The sequence below is a fragment of the Calypte anna genome, chromosome 3 (assembly GCF_003957555.1).
Source record: "Calypte anna isolate BGI_N300 chromosome 3, bCalAnn1_v1.p, whole genome shotgun sequence".
NCBI lineage: Eukaryota > Metazoa > Chordata > Aves > Apodiformes > Trochilidae > Calypte > Calypte anna.
This window is the reverse complement of record NC_044246.1, coordinates 30802012-30827472: the sequence shown is the minus strand read 5'-3', so window position 1 is coordinate 30827472 and position 25461 is coordinate 30802012. Positions and strand designations below refer to the sequence as shown.

At 40.6% G+C, this 25461-nt stretch overlaps 1 protein-coding gene across 1 annotated transcript in view; it reads left to right on the top strand.

Moving 5' to 3' along the window:
• The first annotated feature begins 1460 nt into the window (after nucleotides 1-1460).
• MTHFD1L (methylenetetrahydrofolate dehydrogenase (NADP+ dependent) 1 like) overlaps nucleotides 1461-25461 on the top strand; it is a 147613-nt gene continuing 123612 nt past the window's right edge. The window contains exons 1-9 of the mRNA XM_008496933.2: nucleotides 1461-1598; nucleotides 5560-5610; nucleotides 5689-5742; nucleotides 8297-8421; nucleotides 9536-9636; nucleotides 10568-10692; nucleotides 18671-18782; nucleotides 23588-23667; nucleotides 24403-24500. Coding sequence (XP_008495155.1) covers nucleotides 1461-1598; nucleotides 5560-5610; nucleotides 5689-5742; nucleotides 8297-8421; nucleotides 9536-9636; nucleotides 10568-10692; nucleotides 18671-18782; nucleotides 23588-23667; nucleotides 24403-24500 — 884 coding nt within the window. The remainder of the gene's footprint in view (nucleotides 1599-5559; nucleotides 5611-5688; nucleotides 5743-8296; nucleotides 8422-9535; nucleotides 9637-10567; nucleotides 10693-18670; nucleotides 18783-23587; nucleotides 23668-24402; nucleotides 24501-25461) is intronic.

The following is a 25461-nucleotide window of genomic DNA, read 5'->3' as shown; positions in this document are numbered from 1 at the left end:
CTCCAGATAGCACCTCCCTCGCTCTGCTCGCCGAAGCGACCCTGGCGCTGCTACCTCGGAGCCCGGGGGAGGAATGAGAACCGCGGCGTTACGGCGCTGCCTGGCCCCGGCGCTCACCGCAGCGCTGCCGCCGAGCCGCGGGCGGTGCGGGCCGGGGGGCGGGAGGGGGGCGGTGGCGGCGGCGGCGGCAGCAGCGCGGTAAGAGAAGCACATGGGGAGGCGGTGCCGGCTGATGCAACCGGGGGGCTGGGGGGGGGGGTGACGGGGGGTAAAGGGACGTAGAAATTTTTTTTTTTTTTTTGGAGGGGGAGGAGAGTTTCTTCAGTGAGTGAGTGGGGCTGTTTTGGGAGGTATGTGATGCCCCACCGGGGAAAGGGGGACGACCTCGTACTAAAATATCCATCCTTCCTCCACCCCACTCCACTGAATTCATCGTTTTGGTTTTGTGGTTTGTTTTGTTGTGTTTTGGGGTCTTTTGTTTGTTTTGTTTGGTTTGGTTTGGTTTGGGTTTTTTTGTTGTTGTTTTTTGGTTGTTTATATTTTGTGGTGTTTTGCTAAGTTTTGGGTTTTTTTTTTCCGTGGCTGTTGTGATACAGCATTTGCAGGCTTTACGTGGTGGTGGTGAAGTGGCTGTGCACGGACTTGTGCCTGGAAAACCTGCCCTCTGTGTCGTCCCTCATCGCCCATGCCCCATCTCCCACCCCTGTCCATTCAGCCTCTACCGGGACAATTTGTCTGTCACGGCATTGACCTGAATTGGTCACTGCCTTTTCTGCAAGGGAGGAGGGTATGAGGTAGAAAAAAAGCGCTCTAGGCTGTGTTTTTCTCTGTTAGTCTTGCCTTCTGTGGGGAACAGACAGACATATATTCCAGGGAGTGTCCTCCTGCCCATTGCGGGCAAGCATCATTTGCATGTGCAAAGGTACCAGAGCTGGCAGCCACTTAACCAGAAAATTTTTCCAGAAAGCATTCCCAGTGCCTGGCTGCCACTGGTTTTTCCAAGAACCAGTGTGGCAAACAGAGCTCCTCTGTCTCCCTGCTGCCCGCAGCTCTGAAAAGCATCCATGAAAAGTGCCTGGTTTGCTGCTATTAGGGCTGGTGACATCTCTGTGTAAAGCAACTCAGGTGTAGTGGCCGCAGCTTCTGTCACCGCCTGGCCTTAGGGTGTGGAAATGTAGAACTCATAAAGGGCTCAGGGTGTTGGATCCATGCTGTGCTTCCAATGGTAGGGCTGGACAAGCGTTCTTATGAAACCATGTAGGCTCGTGATGACATTTTGGGCATGTCAGAGCAACGACACCTGTAGCTGTAAAATGAAGGTATTTTGGTCTGTTAAGTTTTTCTGTAGCTGCCTGCCAAAAGCCATCCTTCACGGTTTACATCTATCTGTAATTTTGAGGATGTGCCTTAGTGTTGGACTAAGGTTTGTTTTGCTGACTAAGGTATGTTCCTTCTGACTCATGTTAGGAATATTCATTTTGCTAATGTTTTGCTTGTTGTTACTGTGTTGCAGTAAAATCACTGAGAATGCAAAGAAATCCTTGGCCTCTCTTAAGAGACAAAACCCTCGGCTTGAGCCAACGCTTGCCATTATTCAGGTAAAGTATGCTTGGTGGCTGTGAGAGATCCCCTTCAGTATCACTGCTTGTCTGAACTTCAGAAGTGCATGATATTGAAAGCAACTTTTGTTCAAGCAGTGTTATGAGGAGGCAGTTCCACCATGCTGTAGATTTTAACAGCTACAGCAAACTTCAAACTGTGGGAAAGGTTTGCAAAGGAAGGGAATGATTTTATCCCTTCCTCTGGCTATCAGTCTTCCCCATTGTAAGTACAGATTGCCTTTTCTTACAGGTTATCTTGTGCTGACTGACATAATTGATTTAAAGTAAAAGCAGTCGTCTCAACCTTTTTTTTTTTGTCTTGAAGCTTTTGTTGCAGTCCTGAAAAAAGTTTATTTGCCTGAAAATGTGGCCTCCTTCCACCTCCCACCCCTGAAATAACATTGCCTGCCAGCCTTGTTACCTTTGAGCAGCTGTGTCTAAGGGGAGGACTGGTGCCCTAAGGAAAGGAAAGCCACTGAAAAGTTCCAGTCAGCTCAAAAGGGCTCATATGAAACAAATGCTCTGTGTAAAATGTCAGTATCTGTTACAAGTAGCAGCACTTCCTCAGGTGAAGCTATCCCATAGTAAACTGAGAACTGCTCTGTTACTAACACCATGAAGACCTCTCGTTTCCATGATGGTGGTGCTCCTTCTCTCATCTTGAGAGAGACAGTTAAACTCAGAGGTAAGGATTGTTATCCCAGCAAAGCTGAGAGATGTTCCTCTTTGATTTCCTGAGGTTTCAAGGTCAAGACATTTGGCATGTTCATCATGCTGAGTGAGACACAGAGCCACGCAGGCAGAAGTGCTTTTGTCCTGTTTCCTGGGATGGTTGGTGCTTTTGAGTGAATAAACACTGACCCAGTAGTTTTTAATTTTAAAACCTATTTTTAAGTACTGACAGTGAATCTATGAAATGCAGCACCAATTTTCTTTTAGTAAGTTTTCTAGCAAGGCTGACTGAACAAGCTCTCCCATCTCTTTCCCCTGCCTCCCCGGTGACTGTGGTTAATGTTTTTAAATAGTTGTCAAAGACTTCAAGGACTACTAGAAAACTGGTGATCTGTGTTCTCAGTGATCTATTGTTTCTCATTTCTGTCTTGTCTCCAGCCAGATACACTGTGAGCTGGCCCAGGTCAGTGAATCCCTCTGGACTGTAGAGGTCTGGGGAAGCTTCCTTTCAGCCACATTAGTCTCTGAGTGTGGTTTTCTGTGTGGCCACAGGACTGTTTTATGCTGACACAAGAGATATTGTCAGGATAGGAGAGAGCATTCTGGGAGGAGGGGGAGGTTCTGGCTCACTTTTAATATCAGTTGGGATTTCAGCTGCATTGATGTTTTGGTTTTGATCACAGGCTGTAAATGAATATCCCTCTTTTCCTGTTTACCCCACTTGTTTTGCATCATGAGGTGGCCTAGATTCTTCTGGATGAAATTCAGCCAAATTATGTTCTCCAGCTGTTGGTCTATTCACCATAGCTCTAGTCTGGTTGTAAGGATCAGTACAGGGAATGAGGACTTGCAGAGTGAGCTGGTCTGGAGTGCATTCTTTACCTCTTGAAAACTGAATTGATACTGAGATTGCTACCTACATTGCTTATTATCTGTGTTGAACTTAGGCTGGACTGAAAATGACAGCAAGAAATAATTACTAGCTGCTGCTTAATTTTGTTAAGCTGAAAACTTGTAGCAGCGAGATCCTGGTTAGAATTGGAGCTGTTGCCCTGCAAAGCTCAGTGAAGAACCACCAGCTCCCGTGAAACCCATACCTGCCCCTGACTTTGCCTTTGCCACCCTGTTTGTGACACAGATGGGTGTGGAAGGACTCAAGTTCTCCTAGAGAATCACCACCAAAGGTATTAGAAAAAGTGATGTTAATATAAATTTGTAAAAGCCCAGCATGACAGAGCTTCATGACAAGGTTCATTTTATGGAAGAAACGTATAAAGGTTGGAACTGGATTGGAGTGATTTACACAGGGATTGGAAGAAATTATTTATATAGAGATAGGAGAAATCAAGTTAGGACTGGGCTTTTGGGGGTCAGGGAAATTGACTAAGGAAGGACTTACCACTGAGTTATGAGATCCAGTAAGAATCCTTTTGCTTGTTTAGGTGCAGCTATAACCAGACTTGATCAATGGTTTATGTCTAATGAAGGGTTAAGGAAAACCTCTCGTTGAGTCATGAGCTTCAGAGTGGACCCCTTGCTTTCTAAACTACTTGGAGAGGAGTTTAGATGTGGCTAGATCCACTCCTAGCTCCAGACTTGGTTAATGGTTTATGTCTAAAGGGATTAGGTGTACAGATTTCAATGTACTGTCTAATCCTCCCGATTCACTGCACTTGCAATTGAAACGAGAACAATGTTGGCCCTGCTACCCTTGTCACTGGAGCAAGAACAATGTTGTCTGGTGTTGGCATTGTAACATTGTAATGCAGCCTGGGGCTGGGGTGTCTGCACCACCACAGTCGTTTGTGATGGGAACCAGTTCAGGGCAGGGGCTTTCTGTGCATACACAAAGATGATTGTTCACCAGTGCTGCAGAAGCAGGAAAATTACAGGGCACAGTGCCGAGCCGCTGGTGGCTCCATTGCAGTTTTACCCCTTGAGCAGTCCTGGTGGGTGTGCATCAACATGGGGATGCAGTTCCACGCTGACTGGCATGGGGGAGCAGCTGCTGAGCTCACCATAGTCCTGTCTCTTCCCTCGCCACAGTGTGAGCTCCACGCGTGTTCTCAATGCAGCAGCCTCCATGCTACCCCTCACCCCCAGCTGTCAGATTTGGGGAGTGGGAGACTTGTCCAGTACCAGGGATGTAGGCAGTGGGAGCCAGGGGATGGATGACAAGCCCTCATGCCCTTTGAGGAGCTGCCTCTCTCCATAGAGCCTGTCCTTTTTTAATGCCTTTTTTTTTTTTTTTTTTTTAATTGTCAGCAGTCTTGACTGACAGGTTAATAAACTGTTACAAGCCTCAACCAAAATCATTTTGGTTGGTGCTAGAGCCAGTCAAAAGTAGTGCTGGCAGCTAACCATGAAGTGAGTCACTCACCTCTGATGGAAAGTCATTGGCACTGAGGCTGAATGTAGAATGTGTTAATGAGTAGAATGTGTTAATGAAAGTGTACCAATCAATTTAAAATCATTTATTTTTGTTCTGTTATCTGGGTTTCAGACATGTTTTATATATAATCATATAGCTGTAAGAAGTGCTTTATTCATTTTTTTTATGAAGCCACTGACATTTTTGAGGGTGAAGCCTTTATTGATCTGCTGGTAGGATAGAGACCAGCAGATCCAAGTAGTTCTTGATACTGAATTCTAGTTATTATTGTTACAATATATGAAAGATTTGGAGAGCCTCCTAAGATTCAATAGTAACTAGAAGCAAAAATTCAATTGTAATTATTATGATAAATATCATCATATATATAAGGTGCATATAGGTGTAGAGACTTCAGGGAGGAAGATTCCTGGTTGAGATGGTCTCCTGGGCAAATCTGCCCAAGAGATACTTCTGTCCTAGCACAGGTGCCTGCTGACAACTGAGGAACCGATCACTTCTCTTGCTTCTATACTGACAGAACAGACTGTAATATGTGATAATGATTCATCTAATTTTGAACGGTGAGGCAAACCAGTTGAATGGATGAATGGAGAACAGTATCTTCAGATTGGTACCTTTCTTATGCAGGACACTTTTGTTAGAAAAGCAGCCACAGTTGTCTATAAAAGCCAGGCTAATATCAAGACACGTTTAAATTAATCAAGTCATAATAAATTTAATGAATGCCATTCTACTTCTTTCTTAGAATTGCTAAGCTTTTTATTTGTTGGAATGCTAGTAGACACAAACATCCTCACTACGTTTCTTGCATAGACCTGTGCATTAGTGTAGTCCACATTTTTAAATGTAAATTTATGATTTTAAAACTTAGTTTCTGTTTTCTTCCCCAAGGCATGTAACGATCGTTTGATTCAAGAAATAAACAAGAACTTTGCTGAAGAGGTAAGCTTTAGCTGATGCATTTGGTGTTAATCATGAGCTACTTGCCTTTGGCACTTAAGAGGCATTTTCTTTTGACAGGTTGGTCTACATGTTATTCACACCTGTCTCCCTGAGGGCAGCAGCAAGGATGAGGTAAGTATCTGAAAGACTCTTCCTTTTTTGCTTTCATCAGAAACTTGTGTGTTCTGCTGGTGTTATCACTTTGAACTGATCTCTGTAAACTGAGATAGGGGTTGGAACTGCTTTAGTTGAAATAACAAGTATTATCTCCATATTGGCTAGCGTGGGAAAAAAAGGGAATTAATGGTCTTGCCTGCTGTCCCCTGGCAAGCTGAGGTAGAATCAGCAGAGTAATGTTTTGTTTTCATTCTGGTGCTTAATTGCAATGTCTTCTCATACCAGCATGGATATCTTGTCTCCCACAGTTGCTCTTGTGACTGAACTTGATTCTTGCCTCCAATTCAGGGAAATTAAAGATTAATTGATTAAGTGATGGTGGTGGTGTTTGAATATCTTTGCCTGTTTATTGATCTTGTAATGCTTAAAGTATGTATTAAAAATCCACCCACCCCAAATCACTGGAGGGCCAAATTCTTACCTTGTCAAAGGCATTAGGTTGGGGGCACAGCACTACTAGTAGCAAGTACGTTTTAAATACAGCAAACCATATTATTATACATGTTTCTAAGGCATCAAAAAGTAAAAACACAGCAAAGGAATGTGCCACGGTTCTCAGAGAGCCTCCCTGTGCTAGGCGAGTTTGATAATCCTGCAGTCTTGTGGGTGTTGTGTACTGTTTTGTATTTGGTACACTTTGTTTTTAAAATGTTACTGACTTGCAAGCTTCTCAAGAACATCTTCCAGATATATGGAGAGGAACTTACTGTGAAGAATTTCAGGAGTCTGTTTTTGTTGATGAATAGACAGTTACCCATTTAAGAAGAGAAGGCTTTTGAAATAAAGATCAAATACACTTTGCTGTTAGTAAATACATTTTATAGGAAATAGCAGCAGTAGTTGCTCTTACTTTGAAGTAATAAGAAGTGGCTGAGCTGGGTATGAAAAGAGAAAACCAGAGTATTTTTGCTACTTTAATAAAGTTACTTCCTATACAGTTCATAACAGTTTGCTTCCTCCCCTGATTGCTCGCTACGACAAAGTTTTGTTCCTCTGTTGAAATCCACATGGTAGCTCCCATTCCCTGGTTTGAGAAGGCAGGAGGGATTTAGATACTGTGAATTTTTTGTTCTGCTGTACGTGCCTGTGTACAGTAAAGATTAATTAATCCAACGAGATTACTTCACTCTGAATGAGTTGCACGTGTTTTAAATGCTGTGATGATGAAAAGCTGAATTAAAGTAATACGCAAGGAAGATGGAAAATGGAATTGTTTTCCCAGGAAGCAGGAATATAATTTGACGTTAATTAGATTCAGACTCTTTATGAATTACATTTCATCTAATCGCTTTGTAAGCCCCCAACATTTTGTAGCATCTCAGGATTTACTTTCTCATCTTACTCATCCTTACTTTCTATTAAAATGTATACCAGCCCTACTGCTATAACAGGATCAGCACAGGTGCCTGTTTCTGCCTCAGAAGTCAGCAAACTAGAAGGGCATTTCTATACCAGTGACATGCTTGTTTAATTTTTGTTAATATGAAAATAGCACTCTCTTGGTTCAGAGTTACAGATGCTCTGGGGTTGTAGTCTAACCCCTACAAAATTCCCCTACCTTAATGTTGATTGCATAGCAAGTGTGTGGGCAGTAGAGTTTGCAATTATATTGAATAATTTCCATGCAAAGCGTTTTAGGAAGGTGTGGTACTAGCTAAGGAAAAAAAGACATACTCATGTTCTGTTGGATATTAATACAGCTTTGTGGTGATTGCACACTGATTTCATTTATATTGTGGAAAGAAATGCTCATGTGACGTTGCTCACATGGCAAAACTTTAGAATGTTTTATTCTATTGTGTTCTTCATGGTTACAGCAGACTAGCCTATATGACTATGGATCAGTGTTGCACTTAAGGATGAAGCAATCAGGAGTAGGTAGTACAGTCTCAAATGTGAAATATGAACAATGATAAGACATTTGAACTCACATTTGGTTCACTACTTGAAATTCATAAACTTCCGTGCAGTGCCTTTTCAAAATAACAGTTCTTCTCTCACTCTTAGGACCAGGGTGTTTCGGGACAGAAAACTGATAACAATATATGCTGGTTTCATAAAAACAAATTTTCTCTTGTATAACTGTTTTTCCAGTGTTACAACTTTCTGTCCATGTTCTGTGTTGGGACACAATCTGGTCCCGGTTTGAACTGTGCTTTAACCAAGGCTTCTTATTTCTAAAAACATCTTCTAAAGCCATTACAGTGTCAAGATTTTGCTGTGATTTTGAACAGTGAAATACAAACTTATTTTGGCAGCGTATTGCCATGTAATATGTGTTGGATTTATGAACTATTTAGAATAAAGTCAGGGTGGCTTAATTTGGTAAGCCATGGAAATATAAAACAAGAAAAGTGGTTATTGCTTTTTCATTTAGAAGTAGCAGTAATATGTGAGGGAAGGAAACATGGCCCTAAGGTAATTTTACAATATAGGTTTTATCCCCTTCTAATTGTAATCTTCTTTTGTCTGTTTTTCTGATCTTTTATGCTTTTTATTAACTTCCTAGATTGTCAATGAAATCTTGAGACTTAATGAGGATCCAAATGTGCACGGCCTTGCCCTTGACCTCCCAGAAAGCTTATATAGCAGTAAGGTATTAAATGCTGTGAAACTGGAGAAGGATGTGGATGGGTAAGTGGGGCACTGAGAAATAATATTAGCAGACACGAGGCTGATGGCTCTGTAAAATCAATTTTCCCCTCTGCTTTTCTTTAATGGATTTTTCACTCAGTGCGTCTAGCTGTGCTATTGAGCAGTGATAAAAGATGCTATTGAATCAATTAGTTTTGCTGAAGTAGTTTTGATTCATTATCTTTTTAATCTTTATATACTGTATATTCAGAACATGGTCATTTCAAAGAAGTAAAAAACTAAGTTCTGATTTACTGATGATACCAAAGGTATTTGAGTACTTCAGCAATACCAATGGTAGTCACAAAGTACTGAACACACCCCCTGGATTTTTCACAAGAAGGATTGATTGAAAAGTTGCAGAGAAGGTTTTAATTTCCTTACAGCACTCTCTCACAGTGGGAGAGTATGCTATAACAGTTTGGGCCAATTAGTGGAACTTTCTAATCACTAATGAGTTGCAGTGCTCTCTGAAGAAGCCACTGGCATAATTTAGCTGTCTGGGTTACCATTTTGCTGTTCCTGCAGACTTCTTGCTCTTAGCTTCAGACTGTCGGCCATTTTTCAAAGAATATTTTAAATTTTTTAAATCTATTTTCACATCAGAAAAAAAAATCTTCCAAATTAGTTACCTTCCCATTATCTGGAGATTGACAGAAAATGGAAATTCAGAGCATCCTTGTGTATAATAGAGAGCACAGTGCATGAGGCACTGGAATGCCCAAGATCCTCCCAGCAAGCCAGCCTGGGACCAGAAGGACACATCGCCTCTGGCTCAGCTTGGCTCTAGCAGCACTGGTCTGGTTCCACTGCAGCCACTGTGGTGTTTTTTTACCCATATTCCATGGGTAGTGCATCGTGATGTGTTTCATGTGCTCCTGTGACTTGTTCTAACTCTCAGATCCTTTTTGTGGCCTCTCTTGAGGCTCAGTATTTGTCTTACTGGCATGTGGGATGATACAAATTAGCCACAGTACATGACTGTCAAAGGATTTACTTTTATGAGATGTATTTGCATTTGGGATTAGTGGTTAGCCATGTTACAAGTTTTCCTGAGGATTTGTTACACAAACGTTTTCTTGTTTTAACAAATTGCTGTATTTTTCCACTGCAGATTATCTGATGTAAACCTAGGACGCTTGGTACGTGGTGATGTCTCTGACTATCTAGTTCCTCCTACAGCATGTGCTGTCATGGAGCTTCTTGAAGATTTAGGTGAGACATTCTATCATAATTATTATAGTTATTTTATCTGAACTAATTTTCTCAGTTTTATTCCTGACTGAGAGACGAATACGATCTCTTCACCTTGTGGTGTTTTCTGGGTTATGTTCTTTACCCACTCAACATATATTTGTCTCCTGATAGTGAGGATAGTGAGATCTGAGGTATATTACATTATATATGAGGTATATTACATATGTATTACATTATATTGGCAGAAATGAGTCTCAGTCATAGAGATTTTGGAGATTAGGCAGAGATTACCCACAATCTGCATATTTAATCTCACTGGAGTCACCGGAGACATCTGAGTCTTCTAAACCAAAAATACAAACATCACTTTAGGGATTTCACTTGGCAATCTTGATTATTGTCTACATTTGGAGAAATCCAGGTCTGCCTGTAAGTAAGTGTGGAGTGAATCTTGTGGTTTGGGTTGTATTGTGTAAATGCTAACATTGAAATGGCAAATTTAAACAAGTGGCTTCATGGCATGTGACAGCACTGTTAGTTTAAGGCAGTGTCTCTGAAGTAGTCTCCCTGATAGTAATTGATCATGTTAGAGACAAGGATTTCTGTAGCAGAACTGTAAACAGGAGGTCAAAAGTAATTTGTAACAAATACGAATGAAAAGATCTGTGCAAATAAAATACCAGAGAACCAGAAGAGCAGTATGTGCCTACTAGAACCAGAGAGTCTCTGGGAAACAACTTAAAACCTGTGGGTTTTTTACCACATGTGCTCTGAAAGAGTAACCTGTGATGCCCCAGCTGCTGCTCTCCTGGCCCTTCTGGAGGGCTCTGGTAGCGGGTGGCCTGGTAAAGACAGGGAGTTCCCGTGCTCCAGGTCTGCAGCCTGACAGATCCTGGTGCTGATACCGCTGCGGCGAGGGCAGGACAACAACTTTCTTTGTGTCACACAGGTGGGAAGACGGTGCTGCTGGTGGGAGCTGTTGGGGCGCTGGGGGCTGCCCTGCAGTCCTTGCTGCAGAGGAAGGGAGCAGCCACCCTGAGCTGCCAGTGGAGAGACCCTCAGCTGCAGGCCAAGGTGGGTGCTCTCCTCTTTGCACCATGCCCGGGGGTCACGCAGCATCCCTGGTGTCCAGGCATCCCAGATAGAGGCCCCTGTGGCACTGCTCCCCCTCATGGCTGTTTCCCGGGTGGCACTGGAACTCAGTGGTGGCCAATGTGGGTTAGGATTTTTTCCCTTCTCCTTTGCTGCTTGCTTAGAAATGGTGCTCAGGCAAACAGGGATCTCTACCAGAATCACACACACAGAAGTGTCACGGTTGGAAATTACCTCTAAGATCATTGTGTCCAACCGTCAAGATTCCCCACCCAAAACAAAAAACAAAAGCCAACCAAGCAACCAAAATAATGTAATACCATGCCCAGGACAGCATGTCCTGAAGTGTCTCATCAACACTGTTTTTAAACACCTCTGGGGGTGATCACTCCACCACCTTCATGGGCAGCCAGTTCCAGCACCTGACTACTCTCTCAATAAAGAAATTCTTCCTACTATCTACTCTGAACATCCCCTGATGTAACTTTAGGCCATTTCCTGTAGTCCCATCATTTACTTGGCCAGCACCCACCTCCCTACAACCTCCTTTAATGTAGCTGTAGAGAACAGAGAGCCTCATCTGCTGTAGAGAGCTCAGCCTCTTCTTCTCCAAACTAAACAATCAGTTTCCTCAGTCCTATGAGGAAATCTCCTCAAGAGGACTTATTCTCCAGACCCTCCACGAGATTTGTTGCCCTTCACTTCGACATGCTCCAGCAACTCAATGTCTTTCTTGCTGTGAGAGGCATAGAACTGAACACAGTGCTCAAGGTGTGGCCTCACCAGTGTCAAATATTAAATATGGAGCAGCAGCTGCTACAACTTCATTAATTTATACTATTAGCTGTAAGATAAATAATTCAGTGTTACAGTTTAAAAGAAGCATTTTAGGTTTCTCTTTTTCTTTACCTTGGTGCTAGAGAAAGATGCCTGCTTTCTTCTCGTCCCGTGATGTATTCATCTGTATGAAATTACTTTCACTGAGTTTGTCTTAAAGGTTTGCAAATGCTGCCTCTTTTGTGACAAAGAGGATAGCAGTCTTTATCTTCAAAAAGAACTGTAAAAGGATCCAGAGTCTTAATTTGAAGGATTTAATTTGAATGGTCTTCCTGGTTGTTTTTTGCAGAGCATTTAGCAATGACTTGAAAGTTGGTCTGACTTCCTCTGAAACTTCCCAGTTTGTCCCTTAGCCCTAGATTCCATAGAGTAATGCAGCTGGGAATGTGTTGTCCTTTAGTCCTGTGCAGAGCGGTTCCGGCATTATCTGTAGAAGAGGCACATGTATTTCAGGGGCTGGTTGGAAGCGGCTCTAGGGGTGCGGTGGGAGGGACAACGCTATTGTTGCATTTGATGGCATCTGCCACAAGGTGGCAGCCAATGCAAAGTGATGCAGCGTCCAACCTCTGGGTGTTGAAGGCAAGGACAGCGGGAGGAAGGAAGTTTTAAGCAGCTGCATTAGTTAGAAAGTTCTCTGGCAGACCTGTGTTTTCACAGCTGCGGATGTTTTTGTCAGGCGCTTGTTCCAAGCTCTGTGCTTTAAGTGACTGGCAGCGCTTGGGGGACATGTGCCTTTCGCAGAGATGGGAGCACTGTGAACTTAATACTAGCTATCTCTTATGCTTTAATTATTTCTCATTGCTTAGGGTTGTGCTAGAGGGCTGCTTTGGACGGGATAGGACGGGTCACAGGGTGGCTGGAGGTGTTTCCACTGACTCACCACAAAAGGCTTGGACCAGAGCTGCTTGTGCAGTGCTGTTGATATGCTGAAGAAAGAGATCTGTTTCCTTCTACCCAAATGCTTTCCCATAGTCATACTTTGCTTTTCAGTATTCCCTGTAGCTTACTTCTCACAGCAGGTCACTGACGGGAAACAGAATAGGAGGCCTAAGCAGAAGGCAGTTTGAGGCGTTGCACATCAGTCTTTCCAAGTGCATTTATTGCATTTTATTCGCAATAAAGGAGTTTTGGCTTTTCCTGGAGGGAGTAATAAGCAGAGCTCAGGGAAAACTTATCTTCCTCATATGTAAGCTTGGAATGTCATGTCACTAGTTACCCCCAGAGCGCTGCTGACCCTGGCTGGATGTAAATCTGTTATAGTTAACTCTAGCTCCTAGATAAAATGTAATGTGTGCAGGGAAAACTGTCCTGCTTCGTGTTTCCAGAGGCTGACAACAAGGCACCACTCTCTTGTGGCAACCTGTATTTGAAGTACAATGTTGTTAAATAACATGATTATAGATGATGGTACAAATTTGTTTTTTCTCGCTCATTTGAAATGCTCATTAAGTAAAAACAGTTTAGCAGATCGAAAGGTTTCTTGTCTTGAGCTTTTTATTTGAATTCTAAGTATGAAAATGTGCTAGTTGATGTTGAGGTTTTCCCAAGACTCAGAAGAATTAATTCATGTCTTGTTTTTACTGCATAATATTTAAACTTTAGACGTGGCTTTATACCTTCTTCTGAATGTGATACCTCCCCAGTAACAGTCTCTGTGGTGTTGGTTGGAAGTATAACCCATGGTAGCATAACTTCACTTATAAAGTGAGAAATGAACACTAAGAGGTTCATTGAGATGCATTTGTTTTGCAGTATCTACAAGGAAAGGGAAAGTTAAGCTTAGAGATAGGTGTACTTTATCTGCTTTAATCCATTGGCCTGGCCCATTTGCACTGAAGCACTAATCCCAAACCTAATGATGTAATGCCTTTCTCAAGCAGATACCACCTTGCCTTGGACGAGCTCTGCTGATTTGTTCTTCCTTTTAAAGGGTAGTGGAACAAGAAACCTTTTCTTTAGAAATTCTAGTTTAGAAACACTAAAATCGTAGGGTTTTTTTGAATCAGACTCTGTATTGCTATGGACTTGTCATTGCTCCTTTTATTAAGAGGAAGGTGTGGTTTAGTCAACCTTAGAAAAAGTCTAACAATATAGAGCTACAAACAGAATAATGCTATGTGCCATATGACTTAGTGTGCTTCTTTAAAGCAAGTCTTTTCTGTCCTATGGCAGGAAAAGGGAATAAAATGAGGATTATTACATCTCAGCTTCCTTGCTTTGACCTGCATGAATAATGGACACACTTTGCATGTTCTTTTCCCTCTGTGCTTGATATTTTACTAAGGTGAACAGATCATTACTGTTTCTTTTTTGTCCCATTTTGGGTTTACTTGACTTTAGCTATAAAAAATTATAATCATGTCACAGCTGAGCCATGTCCTTCAACAGTCTTGAGTTTCCCAGGGTTTCAAATAAAATCACAAATGAAAGAAAGCAGTATATTTCAGAAGGTTCTGGTGCATGCAGATGTGCATGGTTGCCGGGAAGAATTGCTGTTCTTTTTGCATTGATATATTGGATATAAAATCAATACTGAATTAAGAGATAAAGACAAGCATTTTGGTGGAAATAAGTAAGATGTTATTATTCTGGTAAGCTTTGTGTAGATAACTTTTCAAAGTACAATTATTGCAGAGTGCTTTACGAATGACTTACTGACATATTTGCAGGAACATTTTGCCTGGTAGTCCTGTTATTAAATGACAGCCAAAAGTCAACTCATTCTCACAAAGAATGAGAACTGATGTACTTAATACTTTATTATGTTGGAATTTTGCTATATTCCTAGTTTGAAAGGAGCTTTGCAAATAGATTTGAATTGAAAAATGCAGATTAAATTTCTTTTTCCAAAAAATGCTTAATACTTAGTACCTATGAGGAAATAGAATTTCAGTTTGGTCATCTAAGTTCAGTCACCTCTAATTTCAACATGATCTTAAACAGATAATCTGCATGTGAACCACATTTTGGTGGTTTGAAAGAAGCTGCTGTCCTACAATTTTGTTGTAAAAGAACTGAAAATCAATCTGCCTAGGTATGCTTAGAAAGGGAAAAAATGTTTAGAAAAGCCAAGTTGAAAAGTAGGAGAGTGAGTGGTTTAGCTGAAGTGCATGAATGAAAAGTTCATTTTTCAGATTTGGTGAGAACCTCTTTTGGCCACTGTCTGCTTTTCCTTAGGGCCAATACTTCAGCTTCAAACTGTTAGGCATCTCTTAATTATTTACTGTCCTGTTTTTGCTGTCTTTATTTGATCAAGTGTCTTGCTACTGGCAGAAAATTACATTTTATACTGTTGGACACAAGTGGGCATGGAAGAGCATGAGAACTGATCCCATAAGAGGAGAGGGAAACTGTGTGAGTTTCTAATGACGATGCTGTGGATGAAGTATTTCTTTTTCAGCATTTTATGTGCATCGTATCTGCCCCTCACAATTAGAAATTTATCTCCCTGCTTGTGAGATAGAGGAACAGCTGCTAAAGCAAGCATCATGGTCTCACACACTGTAGGACAGGTACATCCAGGCTGATGTGGCAGGGGAAGGGCTGTCACTGTCTGGGCAAGAAGATGGTATAAGGGAGATGGTGGCTGCCTGCTGCATCTCATCCATGAGGACCATCTCCAGGATGGGATGGATTGGAGCAGACTAGGCATAGTTTTCCCTATGGGTTGCCAGTGACTGAGAGACCATAGCTTCAGCTTCCTGAGATAGAGATGGAGCTGGAAGAACACACTTAAGGGGAACATGCCTTTGTGCAAAAAATACCCAAAACTAACCAGTGACATAACGTTTTCAAGATTTCAGAAAGTAATTAGATTTGCTGTGATCTAAGTGGAACCTGATCTGTAAACTGATGTGTTTTCATAAGGACAATTGTGAAAAAACTTTGAGTCAGGTTCCTATTCCTCATCCCATCTCTTGTATTTTAGCTGGCCTAGCTTCAGATCCAGGAAATTAAGGACTTTTATATTGCAAATATTTATTTCAAATTTTTTTTTTCTTCTTTGATCATGTATTTAAAAATGCCTTTTGTGGTGGTCAGTTTTAACTGTGGGGAAATGCAATTTTCATGCAGGTTTCATGGCAAAATGGGTTTTCAGTTATCTGGAATGTACAGCTACTTTGTACCATTATCATTAAATTCTTGGCTGGAAAGTCTGTATTGTTGTTTTAACATTTGGTGCTCTGTCTTGGGAATGGGTGGTGCTTCTTAATCTGCTTCTACTTAAATCTTGGTGGAGAGAGTCATATTTTGTTATGAGGTAAGCTTTCAGATTATTTATTGGCACAGCTCTTCCCAACTAAAAAAAAACATTTGCCAGGAAGAAGGAAGGATACTACTGAATTATTAACTTACTTTGTCTTCAGCCTGTTGCCTAATGTATTAAGGGTGATTTGGCATGATGCTCCTCACTCTTTCCTGCCTGGTGGGACACAGCCCTATTGTCCAGGGAGCACCAGGCATTCAGTCACCCTGTGCTTGCATATTTCCCTTCATGAATATCTCCTCAGCCATCTGGCTACAGCTGTCTGTAGCATCTGGTTGCTGTCAGATGTGTCCTCTGTCCTGGGACTTGTGGTGCATTTGCTAGGGAGGTTGAATGTGATGATTTCATTGTAGGTCTTTTCCATCTGTAACACCGGTGATTTGTTTCTGATGTGGAAGATAAGTCTGCACATGCCTCCTAAGTCTTCAAGCTTGCTTTAATGATTTACAGGCAGTCAAAAACCTAAGTTATGGCAAGAGAGTTAAAAAAAACAGGGAAGACATGGGCTTCCTGCAAGTGAAACCAAAATGGAGTTCACAAATCTCTTCCAAGGACACCCATAATTCTATAGACAACAATTTTACTTTCAATGGTCTCACTCTCTGTCAAACACATTTCTGGGTATAATTTCTTTTTTTTTTTTAATACTTACAGGGAAAAAATAACCTATAAAGTGTCATATATGCTTTAATCACTCTTCAGGAACTTTTTCAATAGTTGCACATAAAATACTTTCTTATAGGGAGAGTTAGGGATTTAACTGTGCCTTTTTACCTTTACTTTCTCTGTGAAATTAAGGGAAAGGAAATCTTGATGGGGAAGGCTCTTCGATCAGTGTGTGTTGAGTCCATAGTGCAACTGTTCACTGCTGTGCAATACAACTTTTTTCATGGAGAAGATGGGTCAGGGCAATGAGATGAAAGATTCAGATGGTCTTCTGATACGTTGATGGGATGTGCCACGTTAGCCATCCCAAAACTAGTGTTAGCTAGCCAAAACTAGTGTTAATGTTGGCTAAAAAAATTTATTATGTTCAGTGGTTAAGAACATTTTTTAACATTATGGTTGGTAGTCATAAAGATTAATGTTTGGTCAGGTCAGTTGTTTTCTGGCACTGTAGTTACATTGGATCAATTCTGTCATAAGTATTCTGGCTGAACATTTGTCAAAAATATTACTTGTTGCATACAGCTCTCAAATGGTTCATAGTTTCACAATGTGAAGTGGCATGCAAAGCTTTTAGTCTTTGTCCCATAGGCTTTGCCTGAGAAGACATACCTGACTATGAGTATATGAATTATAACTGCTAGAATATGAATAATATTTTCTTAAAAAAAAAAAAAAAAAAAGAAAAGAAAAGAAAAAGGCTGAGTTTGTTTAACTGTGAATAATCATCATTTTTCTCTGTGTTGATGATGTTGACTTAAGGCAGAGACTACCTCCTTTTGCAGGGGAAACTGTGTCTTTGGCATAGTATTCTTGGTATGGAAGACATTGCAGCATCTTTTTATCCAAATTTGCTTGCAGATTTCTCAGTATGATGTGGCCTGATGCTGGTCAAGCATTATGACTTATGTGGCCTTCTAGGAGTGTCATGTAAGTTGATATGCACACCAGAGGTAGGAGTGTAAGCCATTTGGCAAAGGCTGAATGACTATTGAGACTGAATGTTTGCAAGCAATCATAGAAGTGTTTCAGGACTTCTGAGTGAAGCCTGAATCAGCTCATGGCATTAGACATTTGTCAAGGAAGTAAAACTTCTCCCACACTTTCCGCATGTGGATCTCTAAGGAGCGTTAGGCCATCCTTTGTGTCCTCTGAGGAGAAGACAGAGCTTTTTTAGCTTTCTGCTTTTTCTGCCCCAGTTATGCTCTTCTCCTTTCCTAGATGTGCCAAAAACCTGCTGTCCATACAGGATTTGTAGCTGTTCATTTTTGGCAACAGTGTTGGACAGGGTTGCGTCAGAGCACTTTTGGCCAAAAAAGAAGCTGGAATGCTTTTCAGTCTCAAATCAATTCAGAGGGGTTTGCTAAGCTTGTGACACTTGGTATTAATTTCCATTTTTCAAAACATTCCCCAAATCATTGCATCTCTAAAATAATTTTCACATTCAGCCTTGATGCAGTACTGTACCCATATTTTGCTTTTTTACTGGATCTTTATACATCTGTCTCTGGTGCTGTCCCTTATCTCATGTTGATTCCAAAGCAGGCCCATGTTTCAAAGGAAGGAGAAAAGGAAGACATACTTATGTCTTTGATTATAAGAATTTTTGTAGTAACCATATTTGCTCCCACATCTGTCAGGCTGCTGAACTAAATCAGAGGCACTGATTAGCAAACATATGAACTGAGGAGGAAAAAAGATGTTTTAATTGGTATTCTTCAAAGGCATTTATGTTTGCAGATCAGGTCATCTTGCATTCCCTGTCAGCTGGCCTGGTTTTCTATTGCAGATAATCCGATTGTACTCTTTATAATTGCCTATTTACTGTCTTTCAACCCTTCTCTTTCTTAAGTCTCTCCAAGTTATCTTATTGGTCAGGACTTTAGACAATGATGGGGTTTTTCTTTTAAAATATGCAATCTGCATTACTTAATATTGCTCCTGACTCTGAACCCACTTGCCTGATTTCACAATTTATTTACCTGACTTCATTTTAAAGGCCATTATTCTTAAATTTCATCAATTTGGATTTTGTTGCCATCAGCTGGGATTTTGTTGTTGTCTGCAAATACTTTGCTCAAAAGACTATTGCTCTATAACTCTGAATATTATCAAATGCATATTCAAAAATGTATTTCTAACATGAGTTGCTCATTTTGTTTCTGGGGGGGTGTTTTGGGTTGACTGCAGCTTCATCATGTGGATGTGGTGGTGGTTGGCAGTAGAAAACCTCCTGATATTCCTGTGAGCTGGATAAAGCCTGGAACCACCGTTATCAGTTGTTCTCCTGACTTGCTCTCAGGTAAGAAGTGTTAAAAATAACAGTGCTCCAAATTGATGTCTAGCATGTCTTTGAGATAAGGGTGTGGCATGTTGGTGACAGTGCCATGTGGTTAAAAGCCATCATGTCTTTGGGAGAGGGCCTTTAAAAGTGGGTGTTTGTGTACAGGGGATGTATATACATCTCTGATGTATGAAAAGGAAAAAGGAGTCAGGTGGGGGAAGAAAGGCTGGAGCAGATTCTTTGTGCCAGGATTGTTAAGAAACCTATGAATTCAAAGAATTCAAAGGGAAGATTTCTGGATCATCACATGAGCTATTATTTAGTGGGGTCTTTTTTTTAGAATCACAATCCAGTGACTTCTGTGGATTCACCTGCAACAGAAGAAAAGAGGGGCAAAAATACCAACTGCAAAGTGCTGTAAAGCTGTGTGCAGAGAATGGTGCATGAGAAGCAGAGAAATCATGTGTAGCAAAGAACACACAGAATATCACTTGGAGTAATTACTGCTACAAAAAAAGTTTGGATTACCCTCTTTTCTCCTCCCTTGACTGGTTTGGGAGGGAGTTTATATATATTACTTTCTCAGTTGAAAAATACCACAGAATTTTATTAGGAATAAAATTAAGTTTCCCAGAAGTTATTCTACTCTACTGCTAGAATTGCATTTCCTGTAAAAGTCCTTGAAGTCCTGTGAAAATCTATGTATTTTCTAGATTTTTTAATATTTATATGAATTTGACTGTTCAGTTTCTAGATGTCATTATGCTGCAAATAAATATGAAAATAAGGAAGTCTATGGGTAGTGTGACTGGTTAATCTGTCACAAGTGTGCTTATTGACATCTATTGATACAAACCGGAGAAATGGGCATAAGGCCAAACAAAACTAGTTGTATGGTTCTTAAACTAGGGATATTCCCTAAGGAGAAATTAAGCAAACATTCTGTGCTGAGCAAATGCAAGATCAGGCTCATAATAGAGTAGCTGCTGTTCCCATGCAAAACACTACCTTAGCAAGATGTTCCTTTCCTAATCTTTTGTGATATCCTCTTGGCTTGAACACACATTGCGAGTCTGGGAGGTCTGGGCCATTGTCTCAATTGTTCAACTGAATTATCTGAAGTGAAGGCATTTGTTTTCCACCTCACTGAACACTGCTCTGATCCTAATAAGGATCTCAGCAGTGGGTACTAAGCCTTATAACTTGCTGGTGCTGCACAAGTCTTCAAAAAATAATTCATATTTTCTTTTTCCTAGCCTAGTGGTTAGGAGACTACTTACGCCTTTAATGCCCACTTATTTTACGTAGTGATTATTGGATGTAGTTGTTAAGTATGTGTGGGGCAGGGCTTGGAGCACAGGTCTCTTTAGCAGGTGTTCAACCTGCTAGTATAACATTTTTATGTGAAAGAGGAATGTGGAAGAAAAAGAAAGGGGAAGAGAAGAGAGGAAATCGTGGTATAGCAGTAGCACCTATAAAAAATACATTAAAGGAATGGCTCATCCTCATTTTAATGCTTCTAAGCAGGAACCTCTTGGGTGTTGGACTTGGGGTAAAGGTGCAGGTCTTTGGAGACAGGACAGGGGTAAGCCAAAACTTATAAACCAAAGTTATGCTGTATAACTGCATTCCATGTCTTGAGACTTAAGTATCTTCATGCCTTAGTTGCTCTGTAGAACCACAGATAATAGTAGTGTTTCCCTTCCCTGAAAAAGTGCTTTTAGGAAAACTGCATCAAAACATTTACGTGGTGTTCACTTATCACAGCAACATTTGTTCTTAAGGTAGGAAAAGTCAAATTTGGTATAAACATGTAGATTTCTTGGCATTTTTTAAGTTGCAAGAGGAGGCTGTGCTAAGTGCAGCATTTCTTTGGAAAGGCAGCATGAGACTTTTAGCAAGATAAATTAAATGGAACTGCTGTAACAAATGTCCATCCGTCTTTCTGGTTATGCCTTTGAGATGGTCAGAATCTTGGAGAAACTCCAAAGGAATAGCAGAAATGCTTTTTTGCAGATTTAAAAAATGCTGGCCTGAAGACTTTACTAGAGAGGTACTTGAAACACAGGTGGTTTTGACAGGAAGAATGCACTTAGTTTAATTGCAAGATATTTATTGAAAGCCTATTGTGGAGCAGTTGTTGACCTAGGAAAAACAACTGAGACTTTCAACTGACTCTCTTCTTTTAGTTTATGGCTGAAGTGCTTGGAAATTGTTATGGTTTTTTCTTGCTTTAGAAATGTCCAACTTAACATCTGTGAGGTCACAGGAGCAATATGGAGTCTGAAAGCAGCAATGGCCATGAAATACCTTTTAGTCTTGCTAGATGGTGGCTATATTTCTATCTTATGGAGGTATTCATGTAGTCTAAAACACTCATATTTTAAAAGCACACAAAAGTTGCAAGGACATAGATGGATCGGGCAGCTGTAATGACAGAAGCCAAGGGAGCAGAGCTAAAAGTGCTTTCTCCAAAGTGAAAGAATTGTTTTTCAAGTGTTGTTTGTTTTTTTTTTTTTTTAACTGGTCAAGGGTTTTGACTTATCACAATTTTAATATGTTCTACAATTTCCATCAGTGCAGTCTCTTAAATCTGCTGCACTAATGATTTTGGTATTGAGTGCTGGTAGTGTCTTACAGGAAAATAACTTTAAATGTGTATGTGCAGACATGAAAATCAAGTTTCTGAACAAAACTTAAAGATACCCAAATTATTGTTTGGGACTTGGTGTTCAGCTCCCTTGGGGTCAGTTGGAAGCTTAAGCTCATATGGTTTAAGTATGTTAGAGGGAAATTCAGCCATTTCCCCACCTCTTCCTGAGCAGACAGGTAGTGCATGGCAGCATCTCTCACCCATCTGTACCATTGGGGTGAGTCAGAGGAGGGAGCGCAGTGTCTGCAGTTCAGCTGATCTTCTGGCCACAGTCCAAAGCAGAGAGTGCTATTCCAGCTCCCATCTGGAAAATTTATCCTAAGAGGGCTGTTGCAATCCTGTGATTGTCTTGCTAGCTTATGTGTGCATGACTTTCACCTCTAGCTTCATCTTCACCCCTTTAAAAGCCTTGCTAGTTGTTTGTGGGGTGAGTGTGTAGAATAGGCAGCCTGACAGAAGTGGTTTGTTGAAGGGAAATGTCTAATTCTGATATGTATTTACACATATGCTAGCTCTGCCCTGATAAAGAAGTCATATTAAGCCAAATAACATAAAAAGTCAAAATGTTTCTGTAAAGCACAGATGTCTGAAAGGGGATTTAAAACTTCATTCTTCCTACTTCATTTGTCTCTTTGGCAGCTCTCCCAGGCTGGTCTCAAAGCAACAGCAGTCAATTTATGACTCTGATAGACTGTTCCAGTAAAACTCTTCTGTCTGTGTCTAAAATTGAGCCTCTCTAGAAGATTTTTATTTATTTATTTATTTATTTATTTATTTAAATGCCAACTGTTAATACAAATAGAAGGATTTTTCAGACACTTTCTTAATTAGTTTAATGTCAGGACTGTCACCTTCACTGTTAGCTTTGCCACTGACGTCCAGATGCCTGCTGGCAGGAAAGTGTGAGGAAAGATTACAAAGGATACAGAATGAGGCTGAGGGTGAATGCAGAAAGGGTCTTGTGCTCTCTCTGTGATGGGTGTGAGAGAATGGGATGGAGTCAGTGTGGTGTGGTGGGGTTCTGGGCTGGGTCCTCTGCACACCTCTGCCTCCTGCTCTGGCTCCAGCCTGAGGTTTCAGTGCCTGGACCCTTGTTGGAAAGGGTAATTGTGCAAGGCAATGTGAGCATTTTATAATCAGTACAGATGGGATGAGTTGAGTGAGAGCTTGACCCGGGTCAGGGTTTGCAGTTTGGTTCTCCTGTGGGGGAAAGGTTAAAGCTGTCAGCACACAGTTGTTATTTTTTTATTACAGTTAGGTTTACGCCCTCCAGAATGTGACTGGGGCCTTGATATGCCCACAGAGAGTAGGATGTGAATTTTGGAGAGGTTTCATCTTGATAACAAGTCAATAAGCAGCAACAGAAGAAGCCAAAAGAAGGATTACAGGAAGATGACAAAATAATGTATTAAGTTAGGGTAGCTAATATATGATTATCATATGATATATTACCACTAGAAACAATTGTAACTATCTGAAATTGAAGTCACTATAAATTGTGTAGACACTTCAGAATACCTACTTTTAATGTTAAACTAATGAAGCTAACATTTGCTGCTCAAAAGATTTTGATTATTTTTGTTTCAAGTCATAAATCTCTTTGGTTAATAATCCTATTTAGTATTCTGTGATAAATTCATTGTTTTCTCTTGCTTTATGTGTGGGAAAGAACAATCTTCACAATACTCATTTAGGCATTCAGTTTAGAAATATATGTAGTTGTTCAAATCCTCGCAGCTGTCTGGCTTTTTTTGTTTGTTTGTTTTTGTGTTTTTTTGTGGTGTTGGTGTTTTTATATTTGGGGAACAGTGTTTTGGGTTTTTTGTTTCTTCATTTGTTTTTTCCAAAAGCAATTAGTTACATCCTGGAATTAATCTCTGTGTTTCATAGTTTTCTTTTTCAAGTATGTACATGCTTTGTCATATGTATATGTGTGTTTGCATAATATGCTTCAGAGCATACAGTTTCTCTCTGGTTTTTTGCACTATATCCACCCTCCCGGGTGATTTCACTGAAGTATTAAAGAAGCCATGTATAATTTTGTTGGTGACATTGTGAAATTTCAAGTCAGCATTCAGAACTTCTTTTGTTTGGGCATAGACTTCAAATGCACATGCATGCACTGCACAAAAACTTTGTGAGTTATTGGTGTGATATTTTTATTTTGCAGAGAAACCCAACTATGGTCAGCAAAACAACCATACTGCTGAAAACGCTGTTGGGTCCCTTGCAATAGCAATGAGGATGCAGGTGAGTAAAACTTCAGACATTGTAAATTTGTTGCCATTTCCATGAGTTTAGCAGTGCTTCTGCAGTTTAGGTTTTAATTTTCATTTTGCTTTTTGGAACATCTGACCTGCCTTCTATTTTGTTAGCAACTCTTAATCAGTTAGGGTGAGTTATGCCTGTTAGGCTTTGTTAGAGAAAGGTAAATTGAAATTGAAAATAAAATGTGCCATAATTCTGATGATTACAGCAAAGCTTGGCAGAAGCGCTTGTATCAATAGACTTATCTTACTTACTCTGGATAGGACAGTGAAGGTTAATTATATCTGCACACATTTTTGTGTGGCATGATGGATAGAGAGTGCACAAAGTTCATTGTTTTAAGTGGAAGCAGCATGAGTCAGTCAGTGGACAATTAATATCTTCCATTATTTTTAAGGTGTGAGAGAATAATAGTAATTCTCCATTTTACCAGAATAAAACTTCCAAATGTCTCTCCTGATTAGAGACTTTTCTCTACCACTGCTGTATTTTAATGGTCTTGTCTCTCTTTAAAATGTGGACAAAAAACAGGACAATAATAGTGCAGTGGTTGTTTATTCTTTCACCCTACAACCATGAAATGGAAAGAATTTTAAGTTTGGGTTTTTGTTAGCCCTTGCCATAAAAGTTATTTCGACATACTCTTGAGATCTTTTGAAGTTAGTGTTCAGCCTTTCTGATGCAGCTGGTGTGTGCTCTTTGCTTGTTTAAAAACAGAACATGGTAAAAAACACAGAGCGATGGATCCAGTCCCAGCAGCACAGGAAGTGGAACCTCCGCTGCTTGAAATTGCAGCCCCTCTCCCCAGTGCCCAGGTAATAAGTGTTTGGGTTTTTTTTTTCAAATTGAAAGAAAAAAAAATAGTAGCTAAGTGTAAAATGTGGCATCATGTCTAAATATTTTTAAATCTGAATCTATGGGCCATGTGTTATGCTGTCTTGTATGCCTTGCTGTGAACATGTCCTCCTGTTTCTTGTCAATTTTTACTTTTAATGTGTACAGTGAAGCCAAGATTTATTTAAGGAAGAACTAAAGCTGGAAGGTTTCATTGAGGGAGGGAGGTGAAACCTTGTGTAATGTCAACAGAAATACAAAATACAAGAAGCTTCTAATTGCTAAGCCCTAATGTAGGAAGGTGCTAATCGATCTAGATAAAAGCCAGTGATTTCAATAGCGTTTGATCTTGTATTTATTCACTTCCCTCAATAGAAATACTTTCTTCTGCACTAGACTTTTAAATTCCTGTGTAGATGGGAAAAGCAGGAAGTGTATTTGTTCTTCTAGCCAGAACCTTTTCAATCAGTTCCTCTCATTCACCTCCCAAGGCCCATGTCCAGCCTGCAGGCATTTTTGATCTGCCTTGGCAGAGTTGCTGACACCTCTGACATGTATAGCAGCCTGAGCCCTGTGCTGAAGGGCTTTGCTGTGTGCTGGGCATGCTGGGTGGTGGAGAGAGGAACCAAGGACTTGAAGTGAGAGTCTTCCATTTAGAAAAGCTTTGAAATTTTTGTGTGCTTATTTATATGCTCATTTCTGTGCCATGTAGATGATGAAGGGACCTGTGGAGGAATAAATGCAGAGAAAGCTGGGACTGCTCAGCCTGGATAAGGCTCAAGGATATCTTAGAAATGTGTAGACAGCGTATATAGATACAAGGGTACAAAGAGGACAGACGCTTTTCTCAGTGGTGCCCAGTGACAGGGCCAGAGGCAATGGCCACAAACTCAAACAAAGGTCTGAACATCAGGAGACACTTCTTTACTGTGAGGATGACCG